At 38.9% G+C, this 24,224-nt stretch overlaps 2 protein-coding genes across 5 annotated transcripts; both read right to left on the bottom strand.

Moving 5' to 3' along the window:
* Window positions 1-918: 918 nt before the first annotated feature.
* Window positions 919-10,126, bottom strand: LSMEM1 (leucine rich single-pass membrane protein 1). Of its 3 annotated transcripts, none has more exons than XM_064655989.1 (5): window positions 9,900-10,126; window positions 8,328-8,513; window positions 6,588-6,719; window positions 3,370-3,507; window positions 919-1,566 (listed from the first exon to the last, which is right to left on the bottom strand). In XM_064655989.1, exons 2-5 carry the CDS (start codon window positions 8,332-8,334, stop codon window positions 1,379-1,381), a joined length of 465 nt encoding a protein of 154 aa, XP_064512059.1. In that variant the 5' UTR covers window positions 8,335-8,513; window positions 9,900-10,126; the 3' UTR covers window positions 919-1,378. The 3 variants fall into 3 exon arrangements, with proteins under 3 accessions (XP_064512059.1, XP_064512058.1, XP_064512061.1); XM_064655988.1 differs by lacking the exon at window positions 9,900-10,126 and adding an exon at window positions 9,068-9,877; XM_064655991.1 differs by lacking the exons at window positions 8,328-8,513; window positions 9,900-10,126 and adding an exon at window positions 9,068-9,879.
* Window positions 10,127-11,189: 1,063 nt separating this feature from the next.
* IFRD1 (interferon related developmental regulator 1) lies at window positions 11,190-23,852 on the bottom strand. Of its 2 annotated transcripts, none has more exons than XM_064655986.1 (12): window positions 23,487-23,852; window positions 21,715-21,819; window positions 20,740-20,821; window positions 20,188-20,312; window positions 19,734-19,891; window positions 18,291-18,341; window positions 18,019-18,197; window positions 17,808-17,916; window positions 15,045-15,179; window positions 13,681-13,809; window positions 12,621-12,716; window positions 11,190-11,867 (listed from the first exon to the last, which is right to left on the bottom strand). In XM_064655986.1, the coding sequence occupies exons 1-12, from the start codon at window positions 23,530-23,532 to the stop codon at window positions 11,778-11,780; spliced, it is 1,305 nt and encodes a 434-aa protein (XP_064512056.1). In that variant the 5' UTR covers window positions 23,533-23,852; the 3' UTR covers window positions 11,190-11,777. The 2 variants fall into 2 exon arrangements, with proteins under 2 accessions (XP_064512056.1, XP_064512057.1); XM_064655987.1 differs by lacking the exon at window positions 23,487-23,852 and adding an exon at window positions 23,026-23,144.
* Window positions 23,853-24,224: the final 372 nt, after the last annotated feature.

The raw sequence follows: 24,224 nt of genomic DNA, 5'->3' as shown, positions 1-24,224 counted from the left end.
AGGAAAATGAAAGAAGATAATGTAAAACATAGGTGTAAAGCAAAGCCCTCCTAATAAAAGGAAAAGAATTGCTGGGCAAATCCAAGTCGAGTGATACCACGAAAGTCTCCTGGACTGAGTTCTTCACTTTGTTGTAGACAATGAAATAGTCATCACAGAAAGGACTGTCATTCATTCTGGAAAAGGAGACTGCAGTGCAAGCTGTTGACTTTGGTGAATTTTTTTGTAAAATTGTCCAGAAGAGATAAGAAAGAATTGGATGAGAAGAAGAACTCAAACTAAAAGATGTTGGACATATTCCATAGTGTCAGCTGCCATCACACCGTCATGATGGGAGTAACCAATTTATTTATTGATATTGGAGGTGCCTTCATAATGTATGTTCCAGTAGCAGGTTCTGAATACTAAAATGACAAAGCACCAGTCTCTTATGGGTTCACACTTTCAGATGTTGGTCTCCACAACTGTGTAAATTCAGAGTGAGAAAGTGTCGGCTCCTTTCACCCTCTGAGGTATTGCTCCACTTTAAAACCATGAAGGTTCCAACCATATTTCACCTGGCCCTTCTCTGATAGTAGCCAACAGAAAGTATAGGGAAGAATACAAGAACATGTAGCATTTTTCCCACATAACTTCATAAAAACACTTGGCCTTCACCCAGAAACTTCCCTCAGATTGCAAGTACAGCATATTAGCATTGCTGTGAGATGGGTTTGCTATGATGATGTTATGAAATTAACAGACTGAGTCCTCTAAACCCATTTTTCATGTAAGACAATAGGACACCCACTCGGTCAATTTTGGGCTGAATATGGCATGTTATGAAAGGGTTTGTTATTATTCCGGTTTAGAGGTTTTCCACAAAAAGAGTAGTAAGTCAGTGTATTTAAATGGACAGAAAGGAAACCCACGGAGCTCTATGGCAGAAATGAATTTATTTATAAGTTATGAAATCCAAAGTTATCCTTAAATACAAACAATATTAAAATAAACACAAAACTTGTACCAAAGAAACAGGAGAATGATTAAGTGAACAAGGTCATGCTGGAATCATGTGAATAGAAATCATGATTTTCTGTAATCATTCACTTACATTTAAAGTAAAACTAGGCCCTTACCCCTGCAATTTACAATACACAAGGAATCCAGAACTCTTGCCCCAAATTGTTGACAATCTGTTGTTTATTGTGACTCCTATGGGCTTAGTTTTAAAAATCTACGTCCAAATAAACCAGGATAAAATATTATTTTCTAATATTTTTCATTCAGTTGGCTTTTCCAATGCTCCGGTGACCATATCAGAATGTTTAAGCAACCTGTGTGACATATGTAAAAATATCTGAGTCATGAATATGCTAAATTTCATTCCAAAGAAAATCTATTCTCCAGGGACTTTGAGTTCAGCGTGGGTTAATAGGTAATCATGAAGATCAGAAGACTTATCCTTAATTCCTGATTGATTTAGATGCTTTAATAAAATATTGTTAATTTTCTTCAGCTCTTCTATGTTCTTCTTTTCAGATAGTAGTCTGCTTGATATTTGGTCCATCTTGTTTCTAGTTTGAACTTGAAAAGGAAAATGTACCACATTAAATTGGTAACATTTAAGTCAAGAGAATCACTACCCTCACTTGCATTCCTGTGAGAGTTTGTAGGGAATTATGGTGAACAAAAATATTAACCAGGAAAACAACTGCAGAACCTAATGATAAGAAGTTATACATTTGATAGGTTTACCTGATCACTACATTCTTTAATTGTTTATTTTCTGTTTTGGGTTTTTTTTCACTTTAGTGCAGTGTAATAAAATAAACTATGGCTCAGATAATTCTGCAGTCTTCAGGAGCATATCTATTCCATTAGTTTCCCCAGGAAAATGTCTTATTTAGGAGCTCCAAGATCCTATTTGTGGTCAGTATGTGCATGTAGTTCTCTAAAAGTACAATTACTGCACTAATTGTATCACAGGAGCAAAAAAAAAAAAAAAGGAAAGCAAACTACAGCCACATCACTGGATTTCTTAATCTTTTAAATTAAAGGAAAATTCTTGCAAGGATTGGCATTTGGAGGCCAGCCTCCCCTAGCAAACAAATGTGCCAGAGCTATTTTTGTTTTGGCCTTCTGAAGTTAACAGAATTTACCCATGGGTTTTGAAGCTTAAGTCTAATAGTGTCAACGCTAAATGAATCTATGTATGTGGATTGCAAACATAATCTCAGATTATACAACATAACATATATAAACTGAAACACCACTGGAAATCAGTTTCAAAAACCACAGGCCTCCACCAACCTGAGCCCAAGCAAAGTGCTTTGATTCCTGTAAGAAGGCTTTTCACTGTTACTTTATCATTCTTTTACTAGAGTAGCACGTTACTCATTTTTCTATACCAGGGCTCTACTTCAGGCAGCTCCCTATTAAATAAATCTGAAATTCAAGTATAAGGTATTTCAGTTAGGATTTTACAGTCACATCACTTAAAATCTACTTTGCGTTCTTTACTTGTCTTATATTCCATTCTTTGAGTGCCTGTAAGAAAATTTAGTTAGCGTTAGAATTTCCTGTTCAAAAAGGAAAATTAAGATTTTTGCTATGTTCCAGTAAATTCCCCACTACAGGATATAAGAAATCTTGATTTTGCATGGATTCCAATTCATACAAAATAGACTTTTAAATTAAAATAATGCACCTCATATTCTGTTCAATACTATTACTCAGAAAGCCCCATGATGACAAGGGCTCCATAAACCACATTCACTTGCAGCCATGTGTTTCGCTAAGCCCACCCGATCAGTCCTAACAAAGTGGAACAGAAATGATGTCTACAGGCTCAATTCTACATGCAAATCTTCATATATGTTATCTAATTTTTTTTTCCTTATTTTTGAGATTTTCTTAGTTCCAAACAAACTTCCAATCAGTGCTTAGATGACAACCCTCAGGTCCTCCTTCAGGTAGCCTCATTTAAGTGTTACTCTGAGTGTAATTCCAGTTTCAGTGGAATGACACCAATACTGAGTTTTATCTGTAAAGGAGTGAAAGGCACATTGTCAAAGTACCTCACTGCCATACAATCACCTTTAAATTTAAATTTCATTTCCAGTCAGCATTTTTAGCAACACAGTATAAGCCCCCTGATCTAAATTCTTCACAGCTGTTGAAGAATAAAATTGTGCCTTTTAGCTCAGAGAGTGAGTTGTTTGCCTGTGCTTCTGCCCCCAGGACCAGGACTCACTGCCCATAAGCAGCCAAAACCTTTGACCATGCAAATATAGCAGTAGCATGTCATAAGGTGTCATGACATGTATCATCAAAGTTCTTTTTCCCATTGGCCCTACATTTTTAAGAACCAGTCTTTGGTTTACTTACTTATTAAGAATATTACAAATGAAACAAGTGCCAAACTGATGATCAAAGTAAGAATAAAAGTGATGAAGAACAAACACTGATTTCCTGTGTTGCTCCCCGCCGTGTTTTCTCCAGTGCCACCAGTGTTCTCCTCCTCATCTGTTAAGAGATGACAAATCATTTGGTGATAAAGTTTGCTAAAGTTGGTTAAGACAAACATGACAAAATGCTTCTGGCTTCATGAAATGATGCAGAATACATTATAATTTTGGCCAACAGATTTTATTTCCAGTGATATTGCATGAGAAGGAAAGAAACCAACTTTATGTACTCATCTTGAATTTGGAAATATAAAAACTAATACATCTGTTATAGCTGCTAGAACATATTCAAGAAAAATATTTCTGTTGATGAAATACACTGTTTTGTTGAAGTTGACCTGTTTTATGGTTCAGAGTTTTACAGCTGTTTTACATGTACAAAGGCTGCAATGAAGTTTCTATCCGAAAGCTTTCTAAGGGCTTGAATGGACTTAATCTTTTCAGAAGAGAAGAGAGAAAAATTCATATTGAAAACCAAGGTATGGATTCATCCTACACATTCATCCTCTAGATTTGCTTCTTTTTCTCTTTGATGATAGAAGTATATCTGGGATGATTAATCTCCCAAACTAAGCACCTCAGTTAAGCTCCTGATGTTGGATAGGATAAATGTAGGTCTTGACTGTCTTTAGGATTTGTTGGTTTCATTCCAGTAAGTAATGAGGTACCTATTCTCCCAGTTGCCATATGAACAGACTTTCATATGGAATACATATGTCATCCTTTAAGCATGGGAAGAATGAGGGGAAAAAAAGGAAAAGCAGCTGCAATGGTGCCCTCAAATCAGCTCAACAAGCCAGTTTATTGCTATTTAAAGAACATGTTGTGCATAGGGAAAGTAAGTAGTTTCTCTCATAGAAACAGTTGCAATCAAATGTGAGGTGGCAATAAAGCCCAAAGATAACAAGTGAATACCATGTGGAAATTCATGTGAATATAAAAATTGTATACTTGAGATAGATTCATTTAATGTCAAGTTTACATACTACTGTAACTACTTACTAAGATTTAGTTTTATCTTCTGTTTGGGGGGAGGAGGAAGCTAATGGAATTTCATTTTCATGTCAGTCTCATATATACTAAAATTACATGCAAAATACTATAATTTATCCTCCTGTAATTGCTGTCTTCTGAAAGGGAGAATAGCATGTGCATCTGTGAAAAATATACTTCTAAATTGTGTACTTGTTTCAGCTGGTGGAAATCTCTGACGTCTTTGCAACTGAGCCTGTAGCAATAAAACTGAGGGAAGGTTGCATATGCCATTACAGCACTATAATAATGACCCAACCTGGGGCTGAGCAATCCACTGAGCTAGTAGAAGATCTCTGGGAGTATATCTAATTTTCTGTATTGTGTTTAACACGCTCCTGCCTCTGAGTAAGCTGGAATGTTTTCATATTTGGGTTTTGAGGTTCTATTGTTATTTCCTTAGCATTCATAACAAATGCACCATATAGTAAGTGCCTGCACCAATATTGCTTTCTAATCAGAATAATAAGGATGGGTGGGGCCTGCTACTGCTGCTTGTCAAGCATACTAAGCTATCAGTAGAGGTCTCAAAAATGGTCTAAGCTCTGCCTAATGAGTGCTTCTTACTATTTCATCAGGCTCAACATCCCAGACTGCAGTGTTGTGTGGAATTGGTGAACACACATTCTTGCCAAACAGCAAACAGTGGGAACATTTAATCATCTAAAACATAAAGAAATTACTGCTTTGCTCTTACTGATGCAGTCAAAGTGTATATACAGTTTAAATAGCTTTTTACATCTCTCTGATTTTCTGGCAAGAGAACCAGAATTTTATGCTGCTGAATAAGGCAGGTAAGGACTGTGAAAAAGTGATTTTATGTATTTAATTGTTGAGATAAGATATCTACAGAACCTCCAAGCTTAAAAAGTATTTTAAAAGAAAATACTAGAAGGAACCAAAGCACTTTACAAATTTATGAATAAAATACATATTAGGCTACCTTTATTTACTGCTGAAATATAGGGAGGACCATGCATGCAATTATTCCAGAGAACCATATATGATTCCACAGAACCTTGTATATTTACCTGAAAAGTAAACAATACTGTCTAATAAAAATTGCAAAAGAGAGTGAAACAGTTACACCAAAAGGAGTTTCTTTGACATTAAAACCAAGGTATGCCATTGTCTCATTTTTTACTTACAATATCAAGATAATCTGCATATGAGAATTAAGTACTTTATGTCTAACATATTTGCATTAAATGCAGAAACCAACACCTAATGCAACCTAGTTGCATTAGGAAAATATAGAGGACTTGGAAACAGATGTAAGGAGAAGGTATTTAAGTCCCATAACAAGAAGCATAATTAAGTTACGGCCATTTGAAACTAATTTCATAGTTGTTGATCTCTAGATTTCTTCAGCCAAATTTGCCATTATAATAAGGGAAATAAAAGCAGATTCAAATATCGTTATGTGGAATGCTGCTGAAGAGCTCCAGGTTTTAAGATATTTTCAGGTCACAAAGAACTGAAATATATTGTATATATATATATATATATAACTATAATATATTATTATAGTTATCACGAGTAAAAATATTCTTGTTAATTAATTTAATAAATAATGTTAAACCAGTAGAAGTGTAGGAGCCATATCTGAAACTGTAAGTATAGAAAGTCTGTGAAGTAAAATGCTTAAAAGTGTCATGGGATATTTCAGATAACTGGTCTGAGTCTCTAGGAGATGTGTCTTAAAGGAATGAACAGAAATTCTCTGGTACTTCTATTGCCATGTGTGAATTTTAGTGCTTGGAAAGAGTTACAATGCTATTTATGTAGTAGGTGTATGTTGAGCATTACTAGAGACATTATCCTGCAAGGGATCACCTCATAAACCCCAGTGGAGATGGAAAATAAGTTCAGGCTTGACAGTGAATCCCTAGCAAAATGCAAGGATTTTCAAGAACCTAATAACTTAAATAGTCAGCAGGGATAGCTAAATCATTATCTGATCCGTCCAAATTAGGCCATTTTCAATCTTTTTCTTACATTTTTTTCAGTAAAGAGCTTGACATACATATTGGCCTGTTGTCATCAGTGACACATAATGTGGATTGTGTATATGGAAAAGCATAGAGCATAACCTATCATACCTACCTAGTGAATGCTGGGATTCATCTGGACAAACGTTTAGCTTGTTTAGGTTGTTTAAGGAATCAACTACATAAAGCTTTCCTTCTTCATGCGTATCAGGCAGGTTAATTTCCAAGGAAGGCCTCTCCATTGTATCTAAGGTAAATAATTTAAAAGGTAATTTAACACATGGATATGGGAAATAACTGGTAACAGTTGGTGTCCTGTTCTAAGGAAACACTGAGCAGCCTAAACAACCCTTAAAATAAAGGAATTTGAAGGACCAGCACACTTACTTGAAGGCAAGGATAACTCAGTACATAGCACTTGTTTATTCTTGGAGATCTTTGATGAATATAGCATTTAGTTTCTACATTGTGCTTGTGCACGTGTATACTTATGCATACATACCCATATGCATGTGTGTGGGGAAAGAGAGAGAAAAATCAGCCTGATTGGCTCCAGCATTGATTTGAATGGTACTCACTCAGTTGTATAACCCTTTGGTTTGGTGAGGTAAGAGGTAGGGTGAGATTCTGACAACAGTGAAAGACAAACCTTCACTGACAGGAAGGATGTCACTCAGGTCCTCTGCTTTCAGCATCAAATAATTTAGAGATAAGACAGAGAAATCAGGTATGGGTATACGAGATAAGCAGCAAGAATATTTGTCTGCTTATACACCTTAGAATAATACTGTGAGTTATTATTTGTGAAAAATGGAACAGAAAAATTAGTCTTCTAAACTGGACAAATTCTGGATAAAGCAAAGGTTGATGGCAAAGCCTTTTCTTCAGACTAATACTCCTTGTTTTAAAAAAAGCACTGGATGAGGCCCAAACTGCAAAACCAGTTTCTCTGTAGAGTCTGGGTGCATGAACTCAGTGAATGATTTTTTATATAAATACAGTTTTGAAGGAATAATGTATATAGAAAAGAAGCAATACCTAAGGAGGCTCCTCTGTGAATTGCACATTATTCCTTATCAGTCTTTTGGTTTTCTTTATGCAACTCTGATTCCAAAAATGCCTCCTAGAAACAAACAACAGTTCTAGCCATAAGGAGATGCAGATGCTCTAAGTAGGCAGGTTTGACTACACTTGTCACTGAAAACTCCCTCTGTAATTATTGAAGAAAAATACATTCCTCCAGGTAATATTCCTCTTATTCTAAGATACATCTTTTTGAACTTAGAATTGCAGCCTAAATGTACCTTTTTCTTGCCAGTGAATGTAAGGGGGGAGCTCACAGAGATTAGTTTAGATTTGGAGTACAATACATCTTACCATTTAGTACTTTATCAAAGCTCCCAAGTTCAATTTTACCTGCCAACATAAATCAGCACTTCATGGGATGCAAACCATTGATGAAGGCTGTTAAGCACCCAGGGGTGATTTCTGAATCCTAGATGGGTTGAACTGCCCTCCTGATGTGCTTCTGACTTTCTTTCCTTCTCCGAACAATACAGAACACAGTGTGACCAGATTCCTAGTATAGCACTTAAATTAAAAACCTAAAGTCTGAGAAATAAAGCCCTGAGTGTTTGCCTCAATAAGTCTGAAGACTAAGCACTTAAAGCACTCCTGACAATGGGGCTTGTTCTTCTGCTAGTGGAGGTTGACAGGACTACATGGATACTTTCATATTTCTGTTTAATAGCATGTAAGAAAAGATTACACCTTATTTTTTTTACTCTGTTCAGACCTGTTGCTTCAAAATATAAAGAAAAGGTAGAAAAGCTGGCATAGTAGGGGTTAGCCTTACCTAGCATATGACGTTTAGGTGTGCAGCAGTAACTTCAGGACAGATGGCTGTGTCCACTGTCCTTCCTCTAGAACATTACGTGGTGCCAGGCAGCACAGTCTGCGAACCACGTTCCCCCCAGCACTGGCTCTGCTCTGCTCTCTCCCCACGTGCACATCCGTAGCCAACTGCAATCACTACGGAGCCCTGCATTTGAACAGCATGCTGAAAGTTACCACCCTGTGCACAAAGGCCTTTGGTTATTTTTAGCTTCTGAAGAGCAGTTGTTTCTCTTGGGTACTTTGATTAGTACCTCCCTGCAACTTCAGGGAAGACTCTTCTTAACAACTTGAGCTGTAATAAGATTCATTAGTGGTACGAATTATATGTTTCTGCATTTACTATTAATTTTTAAGCATTTGTGCATGTAACCACAGGGAAAATAACCATTATTAATGCAACAAAGTTTATACTAGATTTGTTTGATTCCATTGACAAACAAAGGAGAAAGGATACATACATCAGTGTCACTGGCCAAAAGTATTGATTATTTTCCCAACAAACTAATGTAAACACTGAGGTTTTGAGATTCACTTTATCTTGTACTTAAAGACTTTTTCTCCAATCCAACTTTTAAATTTCTTTTTAAGCTGTTGTGGTAAAATTAGAACGTAGAATGAGAACACACTGAAAATTCTTCACAGAAAAAAAATAAATAAAATCTAAAAGGTTAAAAACTAGCAGAATGAAACATTACTTACGACATAATTATATTCAGTTAATGTGCCAGTATGGAAGAAATCAGCCAGTGAAAATCACATGAAGAAAACTTGTTCTGCAGTTCTTCTCTCTACTTTTAGACCCATAGGAACCTGTTGAGTCCTGCAGGACCCATAAAGACAGCTATGAAACAGACTGCCCCTTTCAGTCTATATTTAGCATTCAACTTGGCTAAGTGTACTGACTTCACAATATAGAACTGCTAAAAAAGAAATCAGCACATACACAGCTCTTTTTTATTATATTGGAGTCATGAGAATGAGGTTTGTTACTAATGATCAATATTTCACTGACCTTTAGGTTAGTGCCAAACCTTTTAGGTTTAATGCCTGTTTAAAACTCATTTGCTATGCAGAAGAGTCATATCTATGACACTGTAGCTATGAGCAACCAGTTTGCTATGCAGAAGAGTCATATCTACAGTATTGTAGTCATGAGTATTTTAAAGGCATATACTAGAAAAACCAACATCTTTTCCTCCTTCTCCCATGTGCCTTACAAATTCAAGTGGGACATTATCACGGGGTGGACTAATTTATATGCCATCCTTAGTTTTTTAGAGATTAAATTCTGAGGAACTGTTGGTGAGTACTGTAATTGCTCCTTTGCCAACAGTTCTTTTGATCACTTTTTTCCTTGCTGATGTTGCAGAAGGTAATGTTACAGCATGCTGCACTGACAGGCTGCTGATGCTTACACAGAGGGACTGCAGCTCAAAATAATAAATGCCTTCTGAAGCCATTCTATGTCTAAAATTCTGAACTCCTTTAAACTGACAATAAACACATCTTTCAGGAAACCGAGAGAATAAACCTGACTTATAGCTCCTCTGTGAAGCTCTGCCGCTGCCCAGTGTGAGTAGCTGGGCCAGCAACAGAGATGTAACAGCTCACTACTTTTCTCTGGGAGTCTCCGAGAAGTCCTTCCTCTAAATAAGGATCTGCAAGCCAGAAAAAAACCCCCTCACTTCCATTCCCAAAAGAGTCCTGACACCAACGTAACTGTAAGACAAGGACCCAGGCCTCTCCAGTTTTAAGCTTGAAAAGGTCTACAAACCCATTCGATCTCTGCAGGGCAGCAAAACAGCCCGTCTTTCCTCCAATATCTCCTGGAAGCCATCCTGGTCACTATGGTTGGCAGCTACTGTGTAACAGGGGAAAGGGCAACCACATGCTTGGCCACCTGCCAGGAAGTGCTGTAGAAATACTGGACAGGAAACTATCAAATGTGTTCCTTTACATGGGCAAAGGATGCCAAAGGTGACTACCCAGAAGCCACGGGAGAGGCCAGGGAACAGTTTAACTCAAAGGGGACAGACTTGGTCTGGGCACACACAAGCAAACAGCTGCTTCTAGTTCAAGGATCAGAAGTTTCTTCTTCACTTGTGTGACACTGACAACACATGTTCATCATACTGCAGATTTCAGTTGAAGACCTTGATTTGGAGTCAGTGATCAGTTCTATAAGCCAAGCAAGTTGTTACGTAATTGATTATTTGAGGGGAAAAAAGGATAACTTAGAAGGTAAAACTCATTTGTCTATATAAATTTTCTGGAATAGGTTCTGCTGTAACCAGAAACTTGAAGGAGAGAGGACAAACAAAAAAAAACAAACCGAAAACCAACCAACTAACCAACAAACCACCCCACCCCAAACCAAACTTTCCCTTATCAGAGCAAGCAGCAGTTCTCAGGGGCTGGTGAGGTTTTTTGATGCAAGGTTTACTTCCTCTGCTGATAGCCTGACCTACCATTTTGAGAATGTAGTAGAGGAGTAGCTTTCAACATTACAAACACAGGGGAGCTGGAAGGGCCTCCTGTAAGATAAGGGACGAGGTCTTTTGCAACACCAGAACTAGAAAACATTTGACTATTACAAAAGCAGTGACAAATGAGGAGTAGGCTGTTGTGCAAGACCACATGCAAATAAGATACACCTTTGAAACACAGCAAGAAAGACAGTCATGTAGCATCTACTGAACCTCTGAGACTAACACAACCACGTCTGAATGGGTAAAAAACCAAACCCATCTGTTTCAGCCTTTAGGTTTTGCTGTTGTTGCAGCTTTTCAATCATGAAATAATCACTTTTACACAGAGCGCAACCAGTGAGAAACATCTTTATTGCAAAAATTAAATATCCAATTTCAGAACACAAAAATCTTGCTTTTGTTTTAAATTGAGGCGAGTATTTGTCATTCACTACTTGACTGTCAGTAGAGGTTATTAAACTTCATAGTCCCTGTCAGGATAAAGTCATAGAAACATAAAAATTTCTTTGTCCATCTGCCATTGAAGAGTTAAAAAGTTACTCAATTTCACACAAATATGGTTATCTTTTCATATTAGCACATTCTTACCAAAACACTTGATCCATAAAGTAATTTACCTTTATATGAAGAATCCAATTTGACTACAGTTATCCACCCCATTTAACATTTCAGTTAAAATATATTCAACCTTTGGAGCAACTGGTGGCTAATGCAAATGATATAATGTATCCCTGCTCCAAATGTTACATCAATATATATACAGTGTATATGCAATGAAGCAACAACATGCATTATTATATTTACAGACTTTACATAACATCCTTGTGCACAAGTGCAAACTATGACTACAGAAGTTAAAAATTCATTTAAATGTTACAAATTTATTTTACTTAAAAATTGAACCCCATTGAAAATGAGATCTAGAAAAATTCCCCCACATCTGCTCTTTTATCACGACATTTACTTCTAGCCTTTGTCCGAGCCTTGAATGCTGCAGAGTTGTACAAGTGCTACAAAATAAAAAAAGAAATATTTATTACAGATGTTCATAAGGCTTATGCTCTTCAGAGATTTTTCATGTTACAAAACAGATGAAAATATCTTTTTATTAATTTTTGAAGTAAATTGGTAGACTTTCAGAAATTTATAGCATACTACCCTTGCACCAAAGGCTGATTCATTTTCATACATATATATACATTTAAAAGAAACTTGGTTTGTATAAGAAAGGCTGAGCTACAAGCAATTCTGGAAGCCTGCCAGTTTTGAACATCATACAGACACAATGTAGGTTAAATTCACCCCTAGATTAAAAGTGGTAGCACCATTGCTCAAATTATATGCAGGATGAGTACATTCACAAGCAATAGACCAAAGTCATCCTCCTAGTGCCCATTTTACACTGCAGAGTTTGGGATACTGTCTTTATAAAGACTCTGTTTCCATGATTTCCTGTAGGTCCCTCCCCGAAAACCTGGAGCTGTCAAAAGAGACCAAGTTTCACATGTGTGGAGTGTGAATCTGGTACCAATCAGCAACGATGTGAACCTTCAGACCCTTGGGAGAAGCAGTAGCAGACACATGCCCAGTGGAAAACCTAACTAAGAGCTCAAAGGCACATACAATCAAGGTTGGGTTTCATTCAGGACAATGAGGCATTGATAGAACTAAAGCAACAAGTTTAACAATAACAGCTTCTGAAGTACAGCAGAAATGTATTAGTGTATGAAGCAAAGAAAATTCATTAAGGTGCAATAACCTACCCTTTCAAAACGGGATATCTTCATTGTTTTAAGAGTGGCAGCATCTAGCATTACTGGTGGACCAAGCTCAAACACATTCCGAAGAAAGTCATTTGACTAAACAAGAAACACAAACAATCAATTTCTCCCCTAACTATCAAGTCTCCAAAGTTGACTACTGTTAAATATGAAGTATTCCAGTAAGAAATAGTAGGATTCGTGTCAACTTGCTGCTGTTTTTTGCAATTACGTCATGAGCATTTGCTCTTTCAATCAGAATAAGGCTAAGAACAAAAACTGCCCCCTTGAGAAGGCAGAGAGAACTCCCCTGCCTCTATTGATTTTTTTGTCCAAGCAAATGAGGCAACTGTTCTGTTCTACACAAGATCAGGCAGCTGAACACAGCTGTTTTTGCAACATAGCAGTTTTAAAATAAAAGCAGTATTTGAAAAAACTGAAAAAGCTGCTACATGCCTGCTACAAGTCACATAAAAATGCAATTGACACTGGACCAAGAACTTTAACCCCATGATTATCAGAGCAATTTGGGAGCATATATTCCTAAGGTACATATGTAGCAGAAACAGGAACTGTAAACAGATGACTAGTAAACAAGCAGTTCCCAGAACAGAGATAAGGACTTATCTCTTCTCTTCTGGAATGCTCTCATCATTGGGGTGCAAATTGCGTTCACTATTTTTGACTGAAACTTTGCCTTCCTTCTACAGGCTCAAAAGGGAAGGGTGGAGGCATGCAGCTTTATAGCAGCCAGATGACCACACCACTCTGCTGAAAGAAAGCATAAGGATTCAGTGAAAACTCTGAAGCTAAAAAGATATCCAGCTTAAATCTCTTACTTCTTGGAGAAGTCAACTGCTAAGCCAGCTACAACTCAGAAGCAGCTCACCTAGACAGTTCTGGCTCACTGCAGTTATTTCTTTAAATGCTATCTTTTAACACTCCAAATGCAAAGCTCATCATTTCACTAAGTTCTACTCAGGATTTTGTAGTTCAGTCTGAATTACATCAAAGAAGCCAGATAGTAAAGAACAGTCTGAGCATGTGTCCAAGACCAGCTCACCTGCAAATGATATTGCATTCCTGACCCCAGGATCTCCTTGAATGTATCGTAAGTTTGTTTTTTAACCCAGCAGTCAATATACATGCGCTCAGGTCCAAACTTAACCATCTCTGTAGGAAAGTCACGCTCCTATCCAAAAATCAAAGGAAACAACACATATAATTTTAATTTAAACATTCTTTTTTACTAGGAATTTTATAGATCTCAGTGAACTTTATCTTCACTGATAAATTGGGCACACTAAAACTTTCCACACAACGTAATATGCATATACTAAAGATTGTATTTGTTCATAAAAATGGAAGCACACCTGAAGTTAAATCTCATGTAAAACTTGAAGCTGATATTCTTCAAGTTAGAAAGCATTTTTTAAAAGAAAACCCCTTAACTTTCATCTTTAAAATTACTTTAAGAATTAAGACCCATCTCCAGAAAAAACAGTTCTGAGTGCAGGAGTCACCCTTAAGTCAGTCTGTAAGCCTCATTTAGTCCCCATCTTACAAGTATGAGGAGCTACATCTGGGACAACGGAACATAACAAGTGCTAACAGATGACTCAGATTCCTCTACAGGCAGAATCTTAAATGTGACTTCAAATCCTGCCAAGCATTCTCCTTCGCTTTCAAGTTGTCTAACTATTCTGAATATCAACTAATATTTACTCGCTCTTACCCATACAGAAGTGAAATAGTTATCTGACAAGCAAAAATAAAAATCAAGTTCCAGAGGTGTAAGATAACAAGATAACTAACCATGATAGCAAGTTCTAGAGCTGTCTTAGAGGCTTACTCAGTTATGTCACTAATCAAGTATTTTTAGCATCCTGCTTTGTGTATTATTCTCATAATCTGGATATGCAAACACAGAAGATTACGGTACTACACTTAGGACAACAACTCCCCCTCCCATTCACGAACACTTCTATGGCCCCTGACAGGTATCACTTGTGATATACCTTACTAAGTTACTTTTTGTCTATTAAGCACAACAGTCAGTAAGATTTTACAATAGATCTTTTCACAGAATTCAGGACACTATTTGGATGTCATACAAAGTTTTCTATGAAAACTATTCTGCTCATGGTGTAAAATAAAAGAGACTTTAGTATTTACAGTACAGTTTAGCCTTCTTTAAAGAAAAAGAGACCTTCTCTATATGAAAGTCAAGGCTGGAGCAAAACAATTACTTTTTGTTCTAATATTCCTAAAAAAAAGCAGTTCTATTTCACACAAGTGATCAGAATTTGAAATCTCATTTCAAATTTTCCCTCTTGTTTTCTGAAATAGTAATACTGTTTGATAATAAAACTATTTTCCCTAAATTATATACTACATACTGGATTGTAACTAAAACAAAAGAATCACCTCAACGGCCCGTAGAACGTCTCTGAAGACAGATCGCTGCTTTCTTTTATCCACTTTGGCCCGGTGCTTGTTTCCATCAGTAGCCAGAGCTCTTAGTTTCTCTGTTAGAAGGTCCATATCTTCATAAAAGAAATCCTAGTTAAAAAAAAAAAAAGGGTTTTTTTTTTGGTTGGTTGGTTTTGATTTTATTTTGGTTTGGTTTTGGGGGGGGTTTTGTTGGGGTTTTTTTGGTTTTTTTTTTTAATTTCTAGGTTAAACCTCTTCCTCTGCAAAATAAGAAAATGGATCTCCGAATTTTGGGCATGTAGATCTCTACAGCCTCTTACTTTGTTATTTCAAGGGACAGAAATGGCACTCCTGTAGTTCCATTTGCAGTGTTTAAGCCAGTAAGAACAAAGCCACAGCACCCAGTTTACCAAGAAGGGCACTAATGAAGTCAATGTTGGCAGTCAGAGCCACATGAAACTGTACAGCTCCTTCACTGTGCATATACACTTGTAAATCTGTTCTGCTCCATAATTCCAAGGCACTCAAACTGAACCTGCCTGCCACTCCTGACAAGTTGAGGGCACTTGAATATTATTAGCACACAATTCATGCTGCTGGAGACAGATTGTGAAATACCATTAGACTGATGGTAAGGAGTATTTAGCTATGAGTCTTGTATGGAATGGGAAATTAGAAGCAGGTTTTTTTTAGAAAATGCTTAACAAAACATTTGAAGTAAATGGTAATAAATTAGTGTTATTTATTATATTTAATATTTAATATGTGGTTTACACATATAAACAAATATTTTCTTTCCCCTATTTACTAATTTAGCAGTAGTTCACATAGATTAACAAGAATGTATGTAAACTTATTTAAAAACAAGTTTTTGCCTTTTTTTTTTAAAATCTGAGTGTTTTGTCATGTCAACTAAATAGGGCAAGTTTACTGTATGCTTTTTGAAAGGAACTGGTCAAAGGCAAAACACAGTAAGCATTTATAACCTGCGCTGACTGTTAAGGATCCAATGAGAAAAATTTGTAATGATTAAAGGGGCATTTCCTCAATGGAACAGAAGTAGTTTGTAGTGAATAGGCTCGTTTCTTAGTGCATTTAAAGATTTTAGTTACTTGCAGTCAGCTTGACCAAATAAAGGATCAAGTTGCAATCTCCATTTAGTTTTCTTTCAGAGTTGACTTCCATAGCCAAGAGACTCAAATCCCCACTGTGTGCAATTACACAGAAGTCTCAACGTATTGTTTTGGATTATGCAGTGCTAGGTTTGCCATGATTCCTGACTCAATTGGAGTTATCTTTTCACTTTAGACAGTGTTCTGGCAAAGCACAGCAGCCTTGATCAAGTTAGGAGCCATTAGGCAGCTCTCCCAAGCTGTGCCATGACTAAGTGAAAGGAGGCTGTTTCCTTCAGAGCTGTCAAGAAAACAGTTTGGAAATTAATAAGGCATATGGAAGAATGCGCAAAGGCAAGTTTAGCTGTGTATGAGGAAATATCAGCAGTTTTCATCTAATCCAACTCAAAAGCAAACCCCAAGAAATCTCAGATGTATTAATATTGGTATCTGTGCAAAATTTGTGCAAATCTTTTTAAAGTCTCCCCTCTTAAAATGACTGCCTAGTCTTTGATTGACTAAAATAGTCACAAATGGTGTAAAACCATCCAGAAATACAAGTTATTCTTCTCAAGTTACCTAAATAAGGACACTGAAATGATGCCTTAAGCCCCTAATGTTTTTTTATTATTTTTCTAATAGTTGTAAGACTGGTAAGAATTGTAGGTCTTAAAAAGCAGAAACCCTTTTGTCCCCTTGTTCCTTTCCCTTGTTTACCCATTCCCTAACCCTTTTACCCCATTCTATGCCTTCCATATCAACCTACCCCTGAATCCAGTAGCAGTGTTTAGTCTTTTGTCAAGGCAAAGGCCTAGACTGTTTGGAGAACAGCGTATCAGGGCCTAAACCACAGAGTACGGTCAAAAACTAGGTAACAATGTGCCCTTTGTACTCTGATGAAGCTGAAGATGATGAAGTAGGTGGTCCCAAAAGACCCCAGACCCAATTCTCAGGGGGAGGGCCCGGGGCGGTCCAGAGGAAGGGCCAAAGGGTGGACACATCTGGGATTGGATGGATAATGTTATAAAAGGTAACCTTTCGGGCACGGCCGGTGCGCGCGTCTATATCATCTATTGCCTTGGCAAATAAACCCTTTCTTATCTCACCCCTAATCAACTGCTCCGGAGATTTTTTTCAGAACCAAAATACACCGGCAACAGAAAAAACAATACTTAAGTCAACACTTCTTCCACCTAATGACAGAATTTTAGCTGTGAGAACAGAATTGTGCAGGTTGTGAATTACTTGAATGTGTCTGCACAAGCGTCTGATGAGTGTTCCCACTACAGTAAACAATACTGTTTTATTCTGAAATCTCTCTTGGGATTTCTTAATGTTTTAAAAGCTCGTGTTGAATTTAGATTTTAAATCTTGCACTCCACATTTCTAGTTGCTATTCAGTACTATTTGATGTGTTTTGTTTCACTGGTCCTCTTTTGCAACATAGAAGTTAGTGTAAAAATGACAGCTAAATTGCTGTGAATCAGTGCTATACCCCCTTAGATTGGGGCAGACTCACTTAAAAGAACAAACCAGGGAATTGTCTGCCACTTGTGGAGATCCAGGGTGCTATGCAACACAGGTTAAATATTATGTCTCATCATCATCCCAATGCAAGAAAATTTAGCTGCTGACATCTACTTACAGCATCTGTTTCACGTGCCAGTTCAAACAGAAGGGCTAATGTTTCTCCAGCAGCTATTCTCATGTTGAGATCATCACAAGACAGCAGACTTGGAAGTTTATGCAAGTGCCTAAGGAGTAAGTCATATTCCATTAAGGTGTAAATTTTGTTAACACCATTTCATTGCATATAAACAGTATTACAAATTCTGTTTTCCAAGAAAGATACTCACATTTCAATTTTCTTCTTCACTTCATTCATCGGACAGATAGTCAGCAACAGTGTCCATGCTAAGAGAGCACTGATGTGAAGCACAGTATTATGGGTACTTGATACACCATTAGTATCTCTATCTCGCTGATAGGCCTTTGTGAAGATGTTTTCTAGGCATTCCATAGTAGAGTACAGTTCCTGAACAAGGGAAAAATATAATGGAAGTGGCTTAAGATTCACACATTTTCATCTTGTCAACTTATTAAATTAAAAAAGTGTATTTATCCTCACCGTTATGTCATCAGTGACAATGAAACAGCAAATCCCTAAGCAGGTTGCACACTAGACACAAAAGAAAAAAGTGTCAGTATTTGACGTAAGTGTTACAATGGACAAAACCTTCAAACTTGGACCTTTGAAATTTAACATCTGGAATAATGGAAACTTGAGGTTAAGACTTTAGCAGAGTATAAAAGCCTGCAACTCTGTTTAATTCAGCTGCTTTGTAATACTTATCTCCCAATTCCCATCTACACTCAGGATGATTTTATAGCTGTTACTCTAACAAGCTTTCACTTTTCATGTATTATTATTTAATATAGCTTCCAAAGCCCTTGAAAGAGCTATACATAGCACTGCTTTCACCAAATTATTTTAAAACTCACTAGGATTCATTACTAGAAAGTATGATGACAAACAGTAATGGACATATGATATTTATTCACAGCTGTGGGAAATATTTTCCCTTCCTGGCAACTATTACAATCAAATGGCATGAAAACTCTGAACTGCAAGAGCCTTTCCTTGAACTTTGCAGCTTCTACTGCAAGGTCCTACCCATCTCTTCCCTATCCTCAACATTGTACTCCAATTCCTCTTGCAAAGAGTATGGAAAAAAATGTTCGAACGTCATGTTTACACTAACCACAAAGGACTCGAAATTACATTTAAACAGGACAAGCTTTAATAGCTTTTGTTTGTTTGTAGAAATAATTGCTGTTGAACCAGTTCTACCTTCTCTTGCAGCTGACAGGATCTATTGAAACATACATTGAGTACAATAGAGTAGCCACCCATTTAATGATAAAGGCAAGTTGGAGAATACTAGTTAAATCTCTGAAGTTTTTAAAAAACTCAACTCTTGGCAAGAGCTTTAGACTGTCTTCACTAAACATTTCAAGCATACCACTGATGTATAGATGAGATGACTGGGCAAAAAACTCAATACTTTTGGTAGTACAGTACAAATGTACAAGTGTATTACGTATGTAGTCCCAGCTGTGCTTTATGTGATTTTATCAAAAATAAATATAATTGCTTAAGTAATATTCCTGGGCTGTTAAAGAATAAAATTAAACTTTAAGAATAAAATAAAAATAATACAGGAAGGATACATTAATCAGTGGGTAAACTTTAATTTTTTTTTCCTATAGGACCTCAACATCAGCCCTCAGAACTGCAGAAAGGAGACTACAATACAGTGAGTTCAGACACTTGTCAAAGTACTACACTGAACAGCTTTTTAAGAAGGTAACCAAGTTGAAGAAGAGAATCATGTTCAACCTTTAGGTGGGACTTTTTAAGTCAGTGAAAACTGCTATATATCATTCAGAGCATATGTCAACACTGTGAGTACACACCAGTGTGGTAACCTTTAGTTCTGGATTACACAATAGTGAGCTGGTCAAAAGCAGCCCTCTGTCCCTGCCTGGCAAATAAACATTTCATACTTACAGCCTGTCTGGCTTGGATACTGGCTGTTCCGTCACAGACAATCTTCTTCAGAACTGGACCAAGAGTCTTAAAAATCTCCTCACTTTCAATTCCTGACCCCATCTGCACACACAGAAGACAGGCCAGTCCGGCAGCTGCACACTGTTCGTCACTCTTACCTGGAGATTAACACACTATAATGAGCAATCACCTTGTGCGTTGCTTTCTTCCTTTAACATTTAAAGATAGTACCATGAAAGCTTGCAAGTGGAAATTCAGAAATTAATAGTTACAAGATAATTCCAGTTCATTTTCTAGGACAGTTAAAATATGACACCTAAATTTCAAAAAGGAATGTTAACTAAATTATTAAGCACTCTATAAAGTACTAGAGAGGCCTTGCAGTCTAAATTCCTTTTAAGCAATGTGCTATTTCATAAGGATTATTGGTTTCTATAGCAAGCATGTTCATTACCTTTCTTTATGCAGCGCTCAATGCTATCAGTTAGAGTCATTCTCCTTTCCATGATAAATTCATAGAGTATTTTAGAAGAAAAAGCACTTTTCAGACTTTCAAGGGCTGCTTGTCTTGTCTTTGCACTGTTAGAAGAGAAAAGGAAGACTTCCTGAAATCAGCACACATCAGTTAAACCCTGCCTTTGTTTTATGGTAGTTTATATTTGTCTGCACCCAATAGTAGAGAAACCCACACAAGTACAATGACATAGGAAATGCTACAAGTTGCCTCCTTACTCAAGGACAGCAAAACTTAGTTTGGAGACAGAGTTCACAGCAGCACACCAGGTTAGAAATAAAGTCACTCTACTTCAAGCTATTAGCCAAGTCTTAACTCATCCAAAAACTCCATGGAGGGAAAAAAGGTCTTTTCAGATCCAGAAGTCCTCACCAGCATGAAATAATCCTAACCTCAGTAAGCATGTAAAAACATTTGATGTGTATTTCCCTTATTAAATCAGAGGAAGCCAGCAAACAATGTATGAAAGCGTTTCTTCAAAGCAGACTATACCTCTTGTCCAATGTAAGATCAATAAATCCCTTCAATTTATATTCTAAGTCCTCTTGAGTGGCTTCTTCATCAACTTCAGGCCCTAATCCAGAAGAAATAATTTCATTAGCAGGCACAGTAGTTCCAACACAATGTTTTTAACACTGAGAAACCAGTTTAACACAGACAACAGCTACATAATTGCTCAGTATTATGGAAGCTCAATGGTATTAATCCTACTACATCAAACCGCCACCCAAAATACTTTTATAAAGACTGCCCTGTTGATACATCTGTGCTGTTTCTCTATCTGCTCCTTACATGTGCCAAGAATGTATGGCAAGAAGAGTCAGATCTTACAAAAATTTGCTTCAGCTCATGACCATCAGCCAATCCTGTCAGCAACATGTTTTCATCCAGTCCACTACACCTACCCCCGGAGTACAGTGGCGTGCTCACTGCTGATGCAGTGAGTATTGTCAAAGCAGCCTGTCCTATATGGCATCGCTTTAGAAGCCTCTGTGACATGAGCTCAGTTAAGAGTGGCAAGTATTCCCAGGGAAGGCTCCCTGCCTTATCTCTCTGTATGAGGCTTTCAGGTCTCCTCCTCCCAAGAAAAGGACATTAGAGCAGTCCCGGTTGCAGAGATGGTAAAAGAGACAATGCACAAATCTAGTTCACAACAGGCAAACGTGACTCTTCCCATCCTAAACTCTTCTGCAGTTCTTACTGCCTCAACTTTTATGAAAATGAATGTCTTATAATGCACCTTAAAATTCTTATTGTCTCTATGTCAGAACTGTATAATACTAATAGAAAGGAGCCTCATGAAACCCGGAGTATATTTTTACAAAACAAAAACAAACTAGACTAACAATCACACAATGTTAATGGAATGTCACTATTTTGCTACTGCTATTTACAGTCTAGTACTTAAACTACTAAGTCAAGTCAGGTTTTATATTTTTACAAAGATGGATAAATGAAAGAATTTACCATCCTCAGTGAAGCTAGCAGGATCACTGAAGCCACTGCAGTGACTCATAGTTTCAATTGAAGCATCTTCATCACTAAAAGGCTGCACATTTCTGGGCTGACCACCTTAAGGAAAGATGAATACAATAGTTTGGTCATTTTTCATATGGAAAAGAAAGATCTGAACACCAAATGTAGAACTGAACTCTCCCAGCAGATTCACTCTCCCTGACCCAACCACAGAAATAACACTTCTGTCCTCTGCTGATTCCCTTACTCTCACCTATTCTGAAGGCTAAGTTGGTTGTGTTCTGGAAGACCAGTTGAGAATGTTGGGGAAGGACCCACTTAGTACCGATCCAATTCCTATTCCAGATATAGGTCCAATTCCCACTCTAGATTTAGCATCTTTCTACAATCGACTTCAAGTTAATGCAATTTACTGTGACAGTGCTTTAAAAATAGGTCTATATTAATTCAACTGTCAGGACAAGCTACCTAAAAAACTGCCATACAATCTTCAGTTTTTAATTTTGAGGAACTTCAAGACAGTAGAAGTTAAACATTTAGGCAATCATACATTACCAGGTTCAATGCAGGATTTATGGGACTAAGTTTTGTATGTGCAGCATCAGCAACGTGCAACTTCTTTAATACTGAATTACAAATACAAGCCAGAACATCAAATGCTTCAACAAGGGATAAAAGTTTTCCCTTTTGGGACCAAGAAGGCCTTGGTGTGGTATCTTCAAACTTTTTGAAGAAAGTAGTATTATTTTTACCAGTAGTCATCCCTACAACTTTTTATATCTGTTATTTCTCCAACAGCTACCAAAAGTCATTTACTCTGAACTCCATTCTTCCAGCTATTTTTTTGTGGCACAACTGATTCTAAATTATTTAAGAAGGTAGCATCACAGAGCTTGTCACCTTCAGGACTACCAAGACCCCAAAAAACTATTTTTATACTTTTTGGTTGGATCAGTGTCCAAGCACTCTCAAATTAAATCACACACCAAATGTTTTGCTGCTTTTAGCCATCCACCTGTATCACTGACCATAACCCAAGAGAAAAACATCAGTCAATGCATGAACGAAGAAATTTGGAAGCTCACAGCTCCAGCACGGCCACCTTCTTGTTTGATGTCTACTGATATCAACTGATATCTACTGATATCAAACAGGGAAGTTCAATGGGAGAAGTGGCAAGAATGATAGCAAGCCCATCACAGACTAAAATAAAAGGAGCTGCAGAAACACCCTGTGAATTGCACTGGATACTAGAGATTGATGCTGCTCCCGGCTACGGCAGCCCAAAGTAAAATTTCTCACCACTCCATAAAACCTCCATTCTGCCCCGGCAGCAGCACCTCCGCCACGCACATTCCCAATCTGCACGAAGATTGTTTATTTTACAATATCCTATTTTAGGCTAAGAACAAGGGGAGGGGGGGTTGGAGATACAGCAGCGTTTCGGGGCACAACGGCACCGTCTCCCCGCGCTGCGCCGCGGGCCCTGAGGCCGCTGCTCGGGGCGCTCTCGCCGCCGCCGGCGCCAGGGCGGCCGCGCCCGCTGTCCCCCCGGCGCATGCGCACGGTGGCGTGAGGTGGCGGTTTCGGGGCCGGCTCCTGTCACCCGCCCGGCCCGGCCGCAGCTCCGCGGCGGCCCCCGCCCGTCCTGCTGCTCACCCACCGCCCACTGGGAGCCGGGACGCCACCAGACAGGGCGGAACCCTGCAGCCACGGGAAACGCCGGCTGGACCCCGGGCCCCTGCCCGCCCGGCCACGCTCACCGGCTCCGCGCTGGTGGTTGCTCCCTCGCTTCTTAGGCTTAGGCATGGTCGCAGCGGCGCTCGGCTCGGCTTGGCTCCCGCGGCCCCTCTCCGGGTCTCGGACTCTCTGCTCCCCCCCGCCCGGGAATGAGCGACAATCAGCCGATGGAAGAGCAGGAGCGCTTTTTACTCCAACGCCTCTGCGAGGCCGACTTCGCGGTCCGGGGCAGCGGGGGTGATTGGCGAGAGCAGGCGGAGGGAGAACCGGCGGCGAAGGCAGAAATCCCCGTGGAGGCCCGTGAGCGGAGTCGATGCATCTTTCTCCTCTCAGACACCCGGGGCTAAAGGCGCGGAGGAGGCGCCGGAGCCACTTTTATAGCGCCGCCGCCTGCGGGGGCGGTGCCGGGCGCCGCCGCAGCCAATGGCCGGGCGTTGCGACGGCGCGCGGGTGACTCAGCCGCGCGAGCTCGTGACGTGCGCGCGCTGCTGCCCAGTGGCGGGGCCGGGACGTCAGCGGCGCCTCGCGCGCCACGCCGCGGTGCACGCCGGGAGCGGCGGGCCGGGCGCAGCTCGGGCCGGGGGGGTGCGGGGCCGTGTGAGGGCGCGGCGGGCGGGGATAGCGCGGAGCTGCCCCGGGGTCGCTGGGATACGCGTCCCGCACGGAGACTTGAGGGCCGCTGGCAACGGGAAGTGTGCTGTGCGGGGCCGTGGCCGGCACTGCTCTCCGTGTAGGGCTGACGGGGAACGCCGGAAGGGTTC

This window comes from Pseudopipra pipra, chromosome 5 (genome assembly GCF_036250125.1).
Source record: "Pseudopipra pipra isolate bDixPip1 chromosome 5, bDixPip1.hap1, whole genome shotgun sequence".
Taxonomy (NCBI): Eukaryota; Metazoa; Chordata; class Aves; order Passeriformes; family Pipridae; genus Pseudopipra; species Pseudopipra pipra.
The sequence above is the reverse complement of the archived record's forward strand: the minus strand, read 5'-3'. Positions and strand labels throughout refer to the sequence as shown.